Source organism: Hermetia illucens, chromosome 1 (assembly GCF_905115235.1).
Source record: "Hermetia illucens chromosome 1, iHerIll2.2.curated.20191125, whole genome shotgun sequence".
NCBI lineage: Eukaryota > Metazoa > Arthropoda > Insecta > Diptera > Stratiomyidae > Hermetia > Hermetia illucens.
Window position 1 is genome coordinate 11,442,069 of NC_051849.1, and position 17,760 is coordinate 11,459,828.

The 17,760-nt window shown below is 46.6% G+C and overlaps 1 protein-coding gene across 2 annotated transcripts in view; it reads left to right on the top strand.

Annotated features, from left to right (window-relative positions):
* The window catches only part of LOC119661170, a 283,268-nt gene that overhangs the window by 110,782 nt on the left and 154,726 nt on the right, over positions 1-17,760 (top strand). Inside the window, exon 5 of one of the 2 annotated variants that reach the window (XM_038070385.1) lies at positions 9,581-9,722. In XM_038070385.1, the coding sequence (XP_037926313.1) occupies positions 9,581-9,722 (142 nt within the window). The remainder of the gene's footprint in view (positions 1-9,580; positions 9,723-17,760) is intronic. The other variant, XM_038070386.1, reaches the window with a different exon arrangement.

Here is a 17,760-nt window from a genome sequence, read left to right on the forward strand (position 1 = left end):
TTTCACTGTTGCTACTACTGGACTTCGACTGTCGACTGGATTTTTGACCTTAATCTTTCTGATTCATTTTGACTCCTTCTACCCCAGTGAATACCCTTTCAGTGTTACCCAGTTGTCCGTAAGTATCACAGGGTTGTGAAGACGAAGAGATTGGACGAGTTGCTCCCTTCCTCAGTAGATTTCCTACTAGTAAAACGCAAACGATCATATAAGCTAGATCTCCTCTGGTTCAGAACATTGTCAACGACCATGTTTGACAACTTGAGTTCGAGATTTTTTCACATCTCCGACCACGATTTACCACTGGTGAAATTACTCCCCAGGAAACCTCTCTGAAGGTCTATAATGAGGGCTCTGTTGAGGGACGTTATCTTGTTTGCTGATGAAATTGTATCTTCTGTAATTGAGCTCCTCCGGTTTATCGACCCTACTGGCTTCCTAATTTTTTTCCAATCCTGCTCAGAATATGGCTTCTAGTAACGGTTCTCGAAAAGGAATTAAGGAGTTCTCTGTTCTTTTCCATGGTTCCCTATTACGGAACTTGCGTCCTTTCGTGGGTTACCTTCGCATGCAGCATCGGCAATTTTGGCGTAGATGTACTAAGGCTAGTACTTGCTGCATTCATTTTGAATATGATTATCACCGGACTGGATGGTCTATTTTCCATCTCAGTATTAAACCTGCTCTAAGTCGCAGGGGTGCTACGCTATGTTATAGATGATGATTGCTGTCTCCTACCTAGAAGCAATAGGCGCCTGGTATCCGTTCCCTGTTCCATTTAAGGTCTTTGCGACTTTCCTTGTAAAATAGAATCCATGCTGGGTCTAACGGGTATTCCGTAAAAAAAAGTTCACCCTCGCTGGCATGGTTACCAGAGCGAAGGACTTGAATAAAACCAAAGTTGGCTGGGGTGTTCAGAGTTCCCTAGAGTCGATATCAAATTTCTCTTTACCTACGTGGTCCTCGCTGTATGACACTCTCCTTTGGTTTACAATCCTTTCAGCAGGTTTCCCTATAAGGACAACAGTTCTCGAGCTGTTACTTCGGTCCATCTCTAACTCCCGTCATCAGAGAAGTGACTTGGAACCGTTTGACATATTACTTCGAGTTAGTCTTCCCGCTCTCCTAGCTTAGGGAACTTTCATGTTAGCTATTCCTTCACCAACGGGAGGGGAGAGGATGAAAGGAGTTGCTAGTTCAAGGAACCCTTTGCCATTCGATCCCTTTGCCGATCGAGTTCAGTCATACTTGTAATATGAACCACTCGAACGCAATGCGCAACACGAATCCATCTACCAGCGCTTCTCAGCATCATTCTGGCAACGTGGTCTATAGACACTCTATAGAGTGTCCTAAGTCTGTATAAAGTTTCTGACGAATCGCATCCCACCTTCAAGACGAAAAAGTATGTCGACGTTGTCCACTGCCCCATTGCAGGACACGCAATCAGGCGATCATGCTTCCCCAATCTTGTATAGGTAAGACTAAAGACCTTCCTCCCCGCTTAGAAGTTGGGCAAGGAGAAATCAATCTCATGGTCCTTTTGATTCAACTACTGCCGTTTGACTCATTTTGCCAAGAAAGGTACCACTTATTAAGGCTGGATTGAAATTCTTCACAGGCAACTACGTTTCTTTAGTCTACTCCCTTGTGCACGTAGATCCATCCTTTACGTGCTTTAGGAAGGAAGACAACAGGAATCGCCATCATAGCAGGTTCTGAGACAGTGCGACCCGTCGAGGTCGGTGGCTATATCGCTTAGCTCAAAGAACGGCATCTAGAATCTCAGAATCCACCGTTAATCTCCCTGCTGTAAGGGGATAAGTCCCCGGCAGCACGTATTGCTTCAGCGAATCTATCCCTGATGAGCTTTTAAGGCCATTTTATGCTTGCACGACGGTTGGTGGGCAGACAGCAGCTCAGGGTCTCCCTTTCCTTTGCTGATCAGCACCAGCGTCGCCACCCTCTAGCGACAAGGAGGTATGACCTCTTTCAGGTAAGCGTTGAACACGCCGAGCATTAAGTCTGGCCGATGGTGGAACACCAGTTTACATATTTTTGCCAGGATACCATCAGGACCTGGCTGCTCTTCATTTTCTATAGAGAGAACTGCCTCTTTGATCACTGTCATAGTGAAAAGCGGACAGCCGCCGATGGCCTCCTCATTGTTGCTGTCAATCCGGCTGGTTTCCGATCAATAATTTTCTAGCCAAGTCCCACGGATGCTTCGTCGACTAAATACTGCCAGTATGATCTTTGTTTTTGTTTATCGTGCTGTGGAGTTTTTTTCAGCTGTTCTGTACTCTGCTATTGTCATGTATGCTTGTTTCCGGCGGTATAAATGTTGTTCCAAACGACGGAGTCTATGACACTCCTTCCGCATGTCGACAGTTTTCGCCGTCCACAATTACATAGAAGGCTTCATGCGGTTGGAGACCCTCCGGGGCATAGAGGCTTCGTTGATCATCGTTTTCCGGAACGTCGCTGAATTTACGACAGTTTAAGATGAGCGTCGCCACCATCGAAGTGCTCTCCAGCACAACTCTGCCTGTTTTAAGAGCTTCAGCGAACCTCCCGATGCTCACCCACGCGACATACCACTTGCATTGAGTGCTTCAGGCTGGTGCGCGTCGACAAATTGCGTCAACCACTTCCAACGCGATGTGTTGGCAGTCATTTGTTAATAAGTCTTCTAGAATTCGCCACTTGTCTAACTGCATAAAGGTTAGGGGTGCTTCCTTCGCCGCCTAGGAGCGTGGATCCGGAATTTAAAACTACGAGCTCAGTACCTGACACCATTTCCAGGATCCGTTTCCTTCTAGAGTTTGGGTGAGGCATACTCCATTCAACGGCTCTTGCATTAAAGTCAGCCCCTGCCTAGGAGTTGCCTCTCCGTGCCCTAAATGGCGTCTTCCACAGTATTGAACCTACGTCGTAAATTCGAGATCATCTCATGTAGTATTGGATATGCGTTAGCCTTAAATAACGAATCCAGACAAAGTCATCCCCTCGGCCTTAGGCAAAAAACTCGCAACCAGGTGCCGTCCTGAACCCACATGGCACCGACACCTGATAAATGGTCCTTGCTCTGATATTGTTCACTGATTAGCGGTAGATCAGTTTTTACCTCCGTAGCGAAGTGCGCAACTTTGCTTGTGCTCCGGAGCATGTTAATTTGTAGGGTGCGGATCTTAAACCATTCCAGTCTCACGCTGAAGAACGGATACCGCTCTAAGCTTGCAGTATATGGAAGGCTCCCACCAAATGCGACACGATTCCTTTGGAGAACCCAGTTCCTTTTTTCCTTGCAAATCTTGATTTTCCCACTTTTAAGGAGCATCGTCGCGTATCGCTCGCCTATTTCCACCGTAGAGAGTTCTTGGCCTCGAGAATTCGCATATATGATACTTATCCGGCCATTGGTTACCTCAGGATATTTACGCTTGATGGTCTCCTTCATTTCGACTTCTTTGAGATACTGTGAAAACACCGGATTTCAAGAGAGTAAATATTCTCTAGACTAGAAATTAGATCCTTTTCTCCCAGTAGCCCCTTAGCCATCTTGCAGAGCGTACTTTTGGTAGTTGTCTTCTGGCTTAATTCAACAAGGACTCGACTTTTGCTTCACTGTCTTTGGGCCTGATCTTATAACAGGTCTCATCATTTTGCCTTCTGTCAATTTAATGAGCAGAGCCGACGGTCTAGTCTTTCTTGGTTTCCTCGTCTTTTCCGTTGTGAGTTACCATTCATACCCCCCTTGACGTTGGATAGAGGGTTTTCTGACGGTGTGGCCTGTGGTTTCCTTTTGTCCTTCTTCGCCTTCTTTTCTTTTTTGGACCGTGAAGACTGCTTGGATGAAGTCTCCTTTATAAGCGTCTTATTTTTCCGCTTTCTCTCTAGTTCGTTTTGCAGTGGATTATCTGGCGCTTATAGTGTTCTCAACGGAAAGCGCGACTGTTTCAGCTTTTCGTGCGTCCACTATTGCCCATGTCTGTCGGTTGAAGGAAATGCGGTCTATGAGTTCTTTCAGCTCCATTAGACCAGTTTTCACGCTTTTTCTGACGTTTTTCTGGGGGAACGCTACCGACCACACGCGTTTCAACACGACCCTGCATTTCCTTATAAGGCTCTAGCAAGTACAGTCGACTGCACTCCCACGCGGCTTATATCTGCATCCACATAATCAGTTCTAGTATTTTCTCTGGGCTTCTTTCTGGAATAGGACCACTGCAGGGTACAGAAGTTGTCGTCCCCGCACCGACAGCCGCATCACTTCACAAGACTTCTACTTTCCTTGGGCGTCTCGGTGCCTTATCGGGTATTGCACCTCTTCCCTTTTCGCTGCTGGGCGCTACGGAGAACGACGAATTTTGGTACTGCTCCCAAATGTAGATCCACTCTTTCTCTTTCCCCGCTACTTTAATGATTTTGTGAACATTATTGCTTTCGTTCTGCATGGAAATCTTAGCAGTGCATCGTGTTCAAGGGAGAGGGTTGAATAGTCCGAAGTGGGTGTACTCTCAGACACAAAGTCCCAACCTCAATTCCCTGAGAAACCTAATATAAAGCTTAGCTGACCGGAGCAACGTGGTCTACTTAAACCCGATCAATGTACACACCTCGACTAGGGTTCTGAAGGGGCTGGTTCCTGCTACACATCACAACTTCCATCTAGGCAGAGCTAGGCTCAACGACGTTAGCAGTGAACTGTCGAGAGCTGTGAAGATTCCGAGGGTATCCCGATGTGTACTAGTCACTCGTGGTTCGGTCTTCACCTTGAAGCTTCTCCCTACTATATAAGGTGTGTGCAGAATCCACCTTTCGTGGGGTTCATCTAGACGTGGAGTCCTTTCAGCAATTTTACGATATAGGAAGGACAACCCGTGCCTTCGAAAAAACACGTAACAAGCTGGATGAACCTATCTCTAATCGAGCTGAATCCGTTCTTCGTCTGTCAGAAGACAGATTCCAGTGACCCCAAGAAGAAAGTGCTTGATTGAATTATAACCTGAAGCCAAGCTAAGCTGGCATGACCCTCTGCAACCTAGAAGTTACTTTCTTCTAACAGAGTAACATAAGGAACCTTTTTATCGAAATCCCAGCTTATTTCCCACGCTTTAGTTACGTAATCCTATTCTGTATTACGAAGAGAATTTCGTTGATGTATGGCTGCGTCTTTTTAAATGCGGCCTCAGTCCCCCAACAAATCCTCCGCAACTTTACTGTAGCTTATAGACACTTTCGGAGGATCTATAAGGTATGATAGTTAGTCTGTTTCGTAGTTTTTTTTATAGGCAAAAGGGTTGCTAAGTTTCCAAACCTTGATTTTTAGAAGTCTACGAACTATTATTGCTGGTACATCCACGTTGCCCATAATCTATAAACTTCATTCATTGTCAAGTCCTGCTTGGAAAGTAATCTTGATTTCTCTGAGTACAGCCTTTTTTGGCCAATCCATTCCAACTTTTTAAAAAAAGAGGATATTCTTCTCGGCCCTGGCAAAATTATTTTGGCAGCATCGGGATATTGCGAGTGGCAGGATCGTAGAGGGGTGAAAATAATGCGTCAAACCGGTCTCGAGGAGAAAATCAGGCGTAAAGCAGGGCTCGGAGTAAACATCATACATGTTGGGGTGACAATCATGCTGCCTCCTATTAACCCATTTTTCAATTGAAGTTTCTATTCTGGGCCCTCGAGAAAATTTCGGTCCCGGGTGAACACCTGTCAGGCTTCTTTCGCGTAAGTGAGCTCAAAAGCACTATCTGAAAAGGTGATGGCATCAAGAAGGAGGTTTCCATGTGGTACCAGTCTTCTTCCTCTTTGCACTGCGGAGTTTTACTCCTTTATACCTAATTCTATGAACAATTTTTGTGTTGTATTATATGAAGGCTTCTGGACGGAATCTTCTAGCGAAACCTTGGAGCTGCTGGTGCAAACGCACTTTCCCTCTAGCGAGGAGGACTGTGAGTCAGAACCTCGCTTGGAGGGTTTGCGGCAACCCCAGATGTGCGAGACTATCAAATCGGTAATTACCGGGGATAGGATCGGCTGGGCTATAAACAGCTTCTCCGCATACAAATCTCCAGGCCCAGATGGCATAATGCCAGTCATGCTACAGAAGCAGCAGGAAAGGGTTGTGCCGTGGCTTGTTGAGATTTAGCGGAGCTGCATCACTTTAGGATACGTACCGCAGTCCTGGAGGCGCGCACGGGTGGTTTTCATACCGAAAGCGGGCAGGCGAGGTCATGAGTCCGCGAAGGACTTTCGGCCAATCAGCCTGACCTCTTTCGTGCTGAAGACCCTAGAACGCGTCCTGGACATTCACTTAAGGACGATTATAGAGAGAACGCCTTTCTCTAAGTCCCAGCATGCCTACCTCAAAGGAAAATCCACAGAAACCGCCTTCCACGAGGTAATTGGCACGGTTGAGCGGTCGCTGCAGTACAAGCAGTATACCCTTGCTGCCTTCTCGGATAGAGAAGGAGCTTCAACAACGTCAGTACCAACGCCATCAAGGAAGCCTTGACCGGTATTGGATTGGAGGGGTATCTCACGCATTGGATTATATCCATGCTGAGTACCAGGATAATCCAGTCCGATCTGGGAGGCAACCACTTGACCAGAGCTGTGAACAGAGGCACGCCCCAGGGTGGTGCCATCTCACCGGTGCTCTGGTTAATAGTAATGGGCAATATTTTACGTACATTGGACAGCAGCGGGGTGAAGGTGGTGGCGTATGCCAACGACTTGGTGATATTAGTATCAGGGATGTTTCTGTCCATTATGAGCGACATCATGGAAGGAGCGTTGCGAAAGGTGTGCCTGTGGGCCGCAAGAGGCGGACTCAGCATAAACCCAACCAAAACGCAACTGATGCTATTCACCACCAAGACAAGGATACCTGAACTCCATCTACTACGGCTGAATGAACAAATATTGGTTCTTTCCTCTAATGTAAAGTATCTGGGTGTAATCCTGGATCCTAAGCTAAATTGGAGGTTGAACATAGGACTGGGGGTTAAGAAGGCCTGCATATGCCTGTAAGAGAACCTTTGCGAAGAAATGGGGTCTCCGGCCGAGGATGGTTCTCTGGATGTTTACCGCTGTAGTGCGTCCGATCCTGACGTGCGGATCTATTGTATGGTGGCAGGCTTTGAAGAAGAAATACAATAGAACGAAGCTAAATAGGATTCAAAGAACCGCGTGTACAGGTGCTTCGGGGGCTCTGCAGTCCTGCCCGGCAGATGCTCTCAATGTACTCCTGCATCTCCTCCCTCTAGACCTCCACATCAAATATGTTGCAGTGTGCAGTGCCGTCAGACTACGTGAGTCCGGATGCTGGGCAGCGAAGTCCTACGGCCACAGCAACATTCTGGATGAAATACCTCGAGAAATCTGGGCATCCCTCACGGACTATGTCACACGCAAGCTGAACTTCACGAGAAACTTTGCTGTGGACCTTCCAACCAGGGCAAAGTGGAAGATCGGCGGCGTGTTGCAAGACTATGACACAGTATTCTTTACGGACGGATCAAAGATAGCCTATGGAGTCGGCGCGGGGATTTTCTCGAATACACACGGTGTATGCAAGTCGTATGGTCTCGCAGGTTTCACCAGTGTATTCCAGGCGGAAGTACTGGCGATATTGGAAGTCTGTCGATGGCTGGAGCGTGATTCGAGCCCTAAGCGTAACATAGCCATTCTGACCGACAGCCAAGCGGCCATCAAGGCCTTGTATTCAACGACGACATTTTCGTGGTTGGTGGGGCAGTGCAGAGACACGCTCAACCATCTGGGCGGCACGCTCAAGGTCACTCTCCTCTGGGTTCCCGGGCATAGGAACATAGCGGGGAATGAGCGGGCTGACGGATTGGCCAGGCAAGGCTCTGCTCTTGGCAGTCCCTCGGGGAATGCACTCGGTGTTCCGCTGGCGGCTGTCGGGGTCCGAGTCTACTTGCACTACCTAGCAGCCGCGGGCCTGAGATGGCGAAGGCTTACAAGCTGTGCCAAATCAAGGAGAATTCGGCCCGCTTATAACATAGCCCGATCACGAGAGCTCGCGTGCCAGATGCGTGCAAATGCATTCAAGATTACGGCAGTCTGCACGGGGTACTGGCCCATAGGGGACCATGCCGCTAGGCTCGGCTTACCCTACAACTCGCATTGCCGAAGCTGCGGAGAAGGAAGGGAAACCCTCATGCACTTTCTCTACGATTGCCCAGCTCTGGCTCGAGCCAGGCTGCGGACACTGGGTAAATCATTCTTTGGGGACCTCAGTGAGATTTCTAGCTGCAGGGTCGGAGAGCTGCTTTCCTTCGTGAATGCTACGAGCTGGCTCTGAAGATCCGAGCCAGCTGGACTCTGCTTCCCTGTTCCTATAACAACAGTCACGGTCTTAGGAGTTTGTGGCATCAAAACGGCGCACCAAACCGCTAATTGGGCTCCTCGGAGCGGCTACTGATACCTACCCTACCTACCCATTATATGAGACATAACTTGTCTTTTATAATCACGACCCTGGATATTCGTTTCGCGGAGCCTTTTTCTGAAATTGTCTGAGAACGTTGTAATGACCGAAAGTGTTGGCGGTGACCAAAAAACCATCCTGAGTGGCCATAGACGACCAACAGGAGAGAGCTATTCCAAAAACCTAAAACTACTAAACATTTTTGGTTATTTCAAATGGCGCCCAACGTGGGGCCATTTGTGAAGAAAAATTGGGATTAGGTGGTGAAACGACCATCCAGAGTTTTACGGCACCACGGGCGCGGTCGAACCGATTTTTTTTTTTATTTTTGGATTTCCAGTTTAGCTTGCGTGTTGGCCATTCTTTAGGCATGCGCGAACCCCCTTTTTGGTTTGTTTTTCAAAATCTCGTGCGAACCCACACATCGGAAAGGACACGTGAATTTTTGTGCAATGACATGTGAGGGATTGAAGTGCTCAAAGGACCCTCCACATTCCTGAGTCTGGCTAGCACAGAGTCGTCCAAGCCCGTGTGAACGGAGCACTTCGATGGAGCTTCAGTATTTACGGACGGGCTTTCACGGTCTATTTTGTCACCTTTTTAGGTTTTTGGGGTAGCTCTCCCCTCTTGGTCGTCCCCGCCAACCAGGATGGTCGTTGGAAGCATTCAACGACTTTGAAGGGGTTTATTTAGTTGAACTGAATAATAGGTGTCACGTTCTCCTTTCTAGTTTCAATTTCCTTCTTACTCGGGGTGGAGCTAAGAGTGTGGGCTCACAGTGAAAAGTCCTCTTATTAATTGGATAATCGAGTAGAAATCAGCGTGCCTAAAAGCGCTAGTTTTTTAAACTTATTGATTGAAGTTTCTTAGATAAGACATGACTACGGTAACTCTGGGTTCCGCCATATATCCTTCTTTCAACGGAGCGTAGGACTAAATATTTTATATGCATATTACAAAACCTAAATTGGCAGTATCTAATCTGGTATTCTTTCACTTTCCTTCTCTGTTTTCATGCTCATTTATCCCCGATGCATTCATGCAAATGCAACCAATTATTGAAATGCAATGCAATGCCATATTGGGGACTGGACGGAACTCATCCCGGCCTAGCAGCAACATGGTCATGGACGATACTATAATCCTGTTTGCGGTACAGACGGAAAAACATACAAAACCGAATGTCAGCTGAAGAAACGAGCATGCCGCAGGGAAAGTACCACGCTAGCGGTCGCCTATCGGGGACACTGTCAGAGTAAGTAAAATTTTAAATTGCCAGTGAAAAGTAGATTAGATGGATTAGTGCACTCTGACAATGGCGACGACAATGTTGTGCCTCCGCAAGTTGTCTTGCTTTGTTAGCGTGGAGCAAATCCGAGATCAAACGTGAAATGGTCAATGGAAACCATCGGCAACGTCAACTTCAATGAAAACATGAGAAGGACATGGTGGTGAGACCGTATGACACGGCGATAGAATACTGTTGATTGTTTGAATTGCAAGGAGGGCTATCAAAGGGATTAAATAAAGAACGAGCAAATCCGCCGCACCTTTCCCTTTTATGTTGCGCGTACGCTCGACTTGCGATGGGAAAGAGTTTTACGCAAGCATTTTTCCATGGAGTCTGACCTTCATGAGAGATTTGTGCTGGTAATTTGAAGTGACAGCCAATGGACAGGCATAATAACGTGGAGACTAATAGATTTTTCCTTGTAGGAATACCCACAATAGAATTAAGCAAGCTCGTTAAGCATTTGCGCTTTTGTTTGCCTCAGATACATAGTTATGTACCTTGATAGAGCGGAAACTGGAAGCAAATGCAAATTTCTCTTTACTCTAAATCCTAGGCTAGTGAGGCGCTTGTATAGAAACAGATTTTGGACCAGCTCGTTAGTGTCCTACTAACGACCCAGTGGTTGGTGCAAAATGAGCCAGTCATTGCAAGTTCTGCAGGAGTTATGTGCACTCTTGAAAGAACGAGTTAACATTTTTGAATTATGTCCTACTTTTAGAGGAAGCATGCAAACCCCGGGTAGCTTTCTAACTGCCTGTGGGTGCACTATATTTTTGAAGGACGGAGTGTACACTGGGCTTTCAAGGAACCAAGTTAAAGATCACAGTTTTTACATCAACAAGGGGGAAAGGGTGTGGAGGTTACAAACCCATTAATTCAAGGACAATTCAAGGGCCAAACCATCCAGTCAAAAAAATGTTGGTTGATGCCCCCTATATAACTTCTAGGCATCAAAATATTGTCTATACTGATATCTACCCAAATCAATGGTATATAATTAAATTTGGGGTTGATGTGCAGTTCTCCAGAAGCCCACCCTCTCGTCCACCAAGACCGTTAGTAGGTGATGGTAGCCGCACTCTGTACGAGGTGACTCTACCATTAACAAAACGCTACGGATCTAGACCGAAAAGTCGAAACATACCTCTCCAATCTAGGGATTATGCGTACCATGCCCATTGGATAGTTTGCAGTCGTGAGTAATTGGCTTTATTCAAACGGATCCTCAGTTATTCCTGATCGTCTCAGAGAGTGAGTCTGGCCGCGCTAGGGGGGTTATGACCCGGCGGACCTCCTAACCCCCATACTCGTGAGAACCAAGTAAGTACACCAATGAACATAAAAAACAACCAAAAATAAACAAGCGACACTCCGTATTGCGGACAAACCGGCCAGCCAGGTGGAGGCAGAACTCCGAGCCACAGGCCAACCACCTAAGGAGGATGAAGTTTGGAGGTTAAATCAGCCTGTAAGAGGAAGTGCTCTTAAAACATCCAAATCCGAGCCTAAGAGAGGGGAAATCTCGGGGTGGTCAGGGATGAAGCAGGAGTCAGGAGACCCGCCGTTAGCTATGCTAATGCAATAAAGAGCAATCGACTGTCCATACTGGCGAAAGTATTTTCGGAGCTAATACTCACTCATGCGGAGCAGCAAATAATTGAGGACCTCATGATTATTAAGATGTGTGAAGGATGGAATATGGAGCTCATGTTCACCGGCATATGCTTTCTACCAGGTCTTATACTGGTAGACTGCACGACGAAAGACACGGCAGATTCGTTTGGCACTATAGTCCCTAAACTGCCAGGATGAAAGGGAACAGAACTGTTGACATGTGCTGGGGATGACATATCAGAGGTACACATGATGACGGTCTATCTTCCCAAAGCCACAGCGATTGAGACGGGGAAGCTTGGTCGTCTCCCCATCACTTAAAACCTCCAAAGCTGCACATGTAGAGTTTTTAGAAGCAAGGAGGAAGGCAAAGGCAAAATCCTCACGATCGGGGTAGACGGTCGACCTCTAGAGGCAATTAAACATTGTAACTGCTTCATCACACGTTTAGATCACATCCGAAATGAGGATATCCGCGATCGTTATGGGGTTGCACCGATCATGAAAAAGTTGCGAGAGAGGCGTCTTCGATGGTATGGTCACGCAATTCGTGCTAACGAGAATTCACTTGTCAAGATTGGTTTGAACATCGAAGTCGATGGTAAACGACCAAAAAGCAGACCTAAACAACGGTGGCTTGATACGCTGGATGGGGATCTGAAAGCCTCGAGATTGCACCCAGATCAGGCATTCGATAGAGCCAAACGGTGAAGCCGATCACGACGAGCCGACCCCGCTTGTGAACGGGACAAAGGCTGAAGAAAAAGAAGAAGAACTGCTTCATCTATTACAGATTTGGTAGCAAGTCTCTTCACGTGCACCGGGAGAAACTAAAAAAGGATAGTTCGGAGGAAACATTGGGTGGTAAGCTTACCGAGGTCCTGGAAGAAATGGCGGAAGCATAGAGGTTGAAAGGGCATGACCGAACAGGGTGGTGGATCTGCTGTCCACGAAGAGGAGAAACTAGACGACTCTGATCTAGGCCTTTTAGAGCTCAAGCCGGGAAGGCGAGGGAAAAACTCGAGTGGCAGTCGTGGCATCACGATACTTCCCAAAAGACGACACCCGAATCCTACCGGAGTTAGTCGTTAGACTGGCGAAGTCTTTGAGATGAAGGCGCTACCATTTCTTCTCGGTTGAGATGTCAACGCCCACCTTGAGTACCTTCAGGGATTCTAATGAGTGGCTTGGTCAAGAATTGGAGGGTGCCGGATGAGCGTTAAACGTGGGATCATAGAATAATCAGATTCGACTTTGATGGCAACTCGGAAGTAAATAGAATAATAACTGAATGACAACATGACTCATCAATAGATGGGCGGTGACATCAGGAGCGAAATAGAGCTAGAAACAGCATCAGCAAAGTTGCCCATGATGCATATGAGACCAGCTGTCCGGTTAAGATAGTTAAGTCATCAAGGGGCGTATTGTAGTGCCAAAATAAGAAAGGAGGTGCGAAAACAAAACAAATCCGGGTCTGGCAGAGGTACCAAAGGGTTCTAACGGCATATAGCATAGCGTTTTAGGGAATTCTGTGAAGGAGTAGAACAAACCATTGAAGCATTCAAGCTATATAAAGCTATAGCCAAAGATAAGGCCAGGAATATGAGACATTTCCCGAGAATGTAGAAGACAGTGTACATTTGCTTCTCACAACTCATTTCCCGGAGTCCCCTACTAAGGCGGAAAGCAATAGCCTGACACCCCAACAACGGACAGAAGTGGACAAAAGGTGAATTGGAAACTAACCAAAGAGGTATGCTCCAGCTAGCTAGAGTAAGATTGGCAGTGAGAACTATTGAACCACTGAAATCACCCGGAGTAGATGGCATTTTTTTCAGCATTACTTCAGATAGGCCTAGAAATTATCTTAGGATTTCTCCTAAGAGTGATAAGGGGCAGCATACCTTGGGGATATATACCAAGGGCATGGAGACGGGCTCGAGTGATCTTTATTCCGAAAGCGAGTAAAAACGAGGTCATTTTTTTTGCAAATCAGGCTAGACCAAAAACTACTCTGGAAGTAGTTGAAAACATATTTCAGAAAGCTACAAGGGCTCTGATGACTTGCAGTTCCATAACAGGGACAGAATGGGGCTGGATCCTGAAACTGCTGCACTGGGTATACACTGCAATAACAATGCCAATGATTACCTATGGGGCGGTAGTATGGGCAAAAAGAACTGAACTAGCACAGCCGCCAGGGAGTCACATAAACTTTAAAGACTGTGTCTTCTCCATTTGCACATACAGATGCAGGCAAGGAGGGTCGTCTTGAGAATGTCTGGGAGTACTAATGAGGCGGGAGCTGCCTACCACGAATTTTTGATACCAAGGGATAATAATATGACAAAGGGGTTTTGCTTCGATAAGAATTTTGGAGCAACAGGGCAAACTGCGAGAACATTAATATACGGCTCAAATCAGCAACTGGTTACCTGATAAACTAACGGATCCCTTACGGCAGAGGGAGAAGGCGTTGAGATTATTAATCCAAGTAAAACGCACTTTGAACCAGTGGATAAACATACCAGCATATTTCAGGCGGATATAAACGAATAGACAGAGGTGTCTCCTTTAACTTTGAGAGGAACTATAGGGGACAGACCATTGCTATTCTAACCGACAGCCAAGCGGCTATTAAGCTATTTAGTTCCTACCAGGTAAATTCCAAACTAGTACGGGAATACCTTAACAGACTGAACACGATTGAGTCGCACAATAAGGTTTGGATACTCTGGGTTCCAGGCCACATTAGCAGGTACTGAGGCAGTGGACGAATTGGCCAGGGCGGGATCAGGGACGCCTCTACACGGATCAGAATCCTTCTGTGGAATCGGAAAGGGGCTCATGGCTACGGCACTGAAAAATGAAAAGGAACAGGTGAGGTATTTGCGCAGTGTTGGATTTCCGTAACGGTAAACCATCAGAATACCAATTGAACACCCCCGTTTGACACATTGGGCTAGTCTCGTTTTAGGGAGCTTGCCAGTCACGGAATTCCTTTCATCAAAAGTGCGCGGGGGAGGAAGGGAATCGTTAGTTTAAAGAATCACCTGCCATTCAGTCCTACGCCGGTTTGGCTCATTTTCGCTACATGATCCGGAACATAATGCATAAAGCGGTCAGGGTTTCTCAGCATCTTTCTGAAAACTGTTGTCCGTAAAAAGCTCCTCTGTATCTGTGTAAAGTTACCGGTGAATCTCATCACAACTTTCACAAGAAAAAATGTTAAAATTTTGTACCGGGAACTCTGAAAGCTTCAATGATTGCTTAGAACTTGGGGAAAGAAGTAATAAATCTTATAATGCTTTTGGTTCAACCGCGGACCATAGTTCACTGCCTGCTTCCTGAGCGCATATAGTCATTCTTCAAGAGCAATCACTTCCCTCGGGTCTCTTCATTTGAACTTGTAAATCGTTTTACTTTTCTTCTCGAGGAGGGTAACGGGAGCCACTCCCGCGACTACCATCATCACCGATTCTGAGACGGCGTGATATCTACCGAATTCTGAGCCGATTCCTCCGCGGGCTTGCAATTTCAGCCGTCCACCAGTACGCGGGTAATTTCCCGGGCCGCTGAATTACAAGCTGCGGTAATAAGGCTCATTGTTGAATGAACTAGCGATTCAGTTGCAGTTCTTTTGCCAGCACCTGGATCTTGTCGTACCCCTCTTGAGAGCGCTTCAACAAATTTGGCACATCCCACGTCTATCCAGTAGGTTTTTTCCGGACGGTAAAACATTGGGAACAGCCGTTTGTCACTTCGAAGGAAATGTACTGATGATCACTGCACGTGAAATCTTCCAGTACCTTCCATCGTTGGACCGCTGACACTAAGGACTCCCTAGCAAAAATTAGGGATCGTGCCCTCACAACCAGGTTGTCAGAAGGTCGGATGGCTCCCGCTATTTAGCACAATGAGTCCTGTCCTGCCAGTCAACTTTAAAATTTTCCTGTCTCGAGAATCTTGTAGATGCAAGCCTAATTCAAGGGCTGTGGCGTTAAAGCCTTGATCGTGTTTAGGTCCCCCCTACGAACCGAATTCATCTTTTCTTCATCTTCTACCCTCTATGATTGTATCACCTGTGTTTTCTTTTCCAACGTGAAACCTTTTATTATATGTTACGTGTACTTCCCTTACCTCAGTCCTTCCTATCTGAACGATGAATTCTTCGACAGTCTTTCAGAAGTCCTTACTGTAACTTTTCCCTCTTTTTCCTTCATTATCTGTAGTGATTTTAACCTCCCTTTGCTCTCCTGGCCTAACATTCACTTTCATGAACACCTGTGCCGCTCTTCAGTTCAACTGATCTAGTCCTCTTCAACATGCGTGAACGGCTCCTTTCTCAATCTTCTCTTGCTTTTCCCTATATTCCCCCTGATGCCCATCATCCTGCTCTTGACTTTGAGGTACAACTGCCACGCCTCAACTCCTATATTCTGCACAAGCCCTCTAAGCTCAACTTTCGTAAGGGCAACCTTCAGGGTTTGAACTTAGCTCTGGCGTCAATAAAACTGGGTTCCCATTCTCTCACCATTGACCTGCGACCAAATCCTCCTCTCCTTTTATTACATTCTGTATGCCCTCCTTCCTAGTTATGTTCCTTCCTCCCCCAAATCCCTGAGCTTCTACGCATTATGGTTCACAACTGAAATCTATAAAAAACTTCCTCAGAAGCAAGCTGCGAGGAAAAAGTTTTTATTCACCGGAAGCCGTGCAGATTTTGACCATTTCAGCGCTCTGCGATCGAGTTAAGTCGCTGACAGTTAAGTCTAGGAAGAATTATCTGGACCGTGCTGAAGTGGAATTGTTGCGCGGTAACTTGAAGCTTTTCTGGTGTCCCATCCGTAACGCCCACAATACTTCCTAGCCCCCTTTCACTTTCATCAAATTCTCTGGCTCCGCTGTTACCTCTCATCAGCTCTCCTGTGATTTACTTTGCAGTTACTTTTCCTGGGTGCATAACTCCTCTCTCCCTTCTTCCTCTCTGCACCTTCTGAGTGCCTTTGAATCTCCTGCCATTCTCCTCCTTACTACCTCTTTGGTGGAGAACCTCATTGACAGCCTTGATGGCAATGGGCAATGTTGGACTCGGCCACGATGGCCTTCCCAACTTCTTCCTGAATAGAACCTCCTCTCCCTCCTCCTTCCTCTTTGCATTATTTTCAATAAGAGCCTCGAAGAGTGTCATTTTTCCAGCCTGTGGAAAGAATCCCTTGTTTTTCCTATACACAAAGGCGATGACCATATTCTTGCTGAGAATTACCGCCCTATTTCGCTCCTCCCATTCTGCTCCAAGATCCTCGAGAGGTGCGTCAATGACTGGTTGACCACCCACTCCGGCCACCTTATAGCTAAGGAGCAGTACGGCTTCATTAAACGGCGATCTACTGCTACCAATATTCTGGACCTCACCAACTTTGTGGCCAAATGCCTCAACTTTCGACAGGAAGTCCACGCCTTTTACACAGGCTTCTCTGAGCCCTTCCATTGCGTTAACCACGAGATACTATTGTCCAAACTCGCCTCTCTCAACATTCGCCCATCACTTATTTCACGGCTTGCCTCCTACCTCTCATTTCGATCTTGTAGCGTTTTCTTTGATGGTTGCACTTCTAGTCCCTTTCCCCCTCTGGTGTGCCACAAGGATCCATTCTTGGCCATCTTCTATTTTTATTCTTCATTAACCACCTCCCCTCCGTCTTCACTTGTCTTTGCTTGTTATACGTCGACGACCTTGAGCTGTTTTCCGCAGTTTCATTCCCAATGGATAGTGCTTGGTACAAAGTAATTAAGTTGGCTTTTAACGTCAGTAAATGACACTCGATGTGTTACTCGTTTAAAACCTCTCCCACTCTTTTCTCCTACTCTCTTGGTGGTTGCTCTCTGTCCTATCTGAACTCTATCCTTGACCTGGGCGTAACCTTCGATGATAAACTCCGTTTTTACAGCCACTGCTTCGATATAACTAATCGTGCTTCCATAATGTCAGGTTTCGTACTGCGCTCCTGTACTGATTTTACCTCGGTCCAACCCTCCATAATGCTTTTAAACTCCCTCGCGAGAAGTATTCTTGAGCATTATTCTGTGATTTGGTCCCCCTTCCGAAATTGTGATTGGCCTGCCTTAGAGAAGATACAGCGCAAATTCACCTGCTCGCTCTTCTTGAAGAGGAACCTCTCACGTGTTGACTATCCCGCCCGCTTTCGTAGCTTTCGTCTCCCTCTTCAAACTCTCTACCGGTCTCGTTCTTCGTAACACATCATACAACACGCGTAGCGCTGATATTTACCCCCCCCCCCCCCCCCCCCCCATCACCAAGCGTGGAGGATAAATTTCGTTCACATTAGAATTGAGAGTTATATCATCACTTCCTCACCTC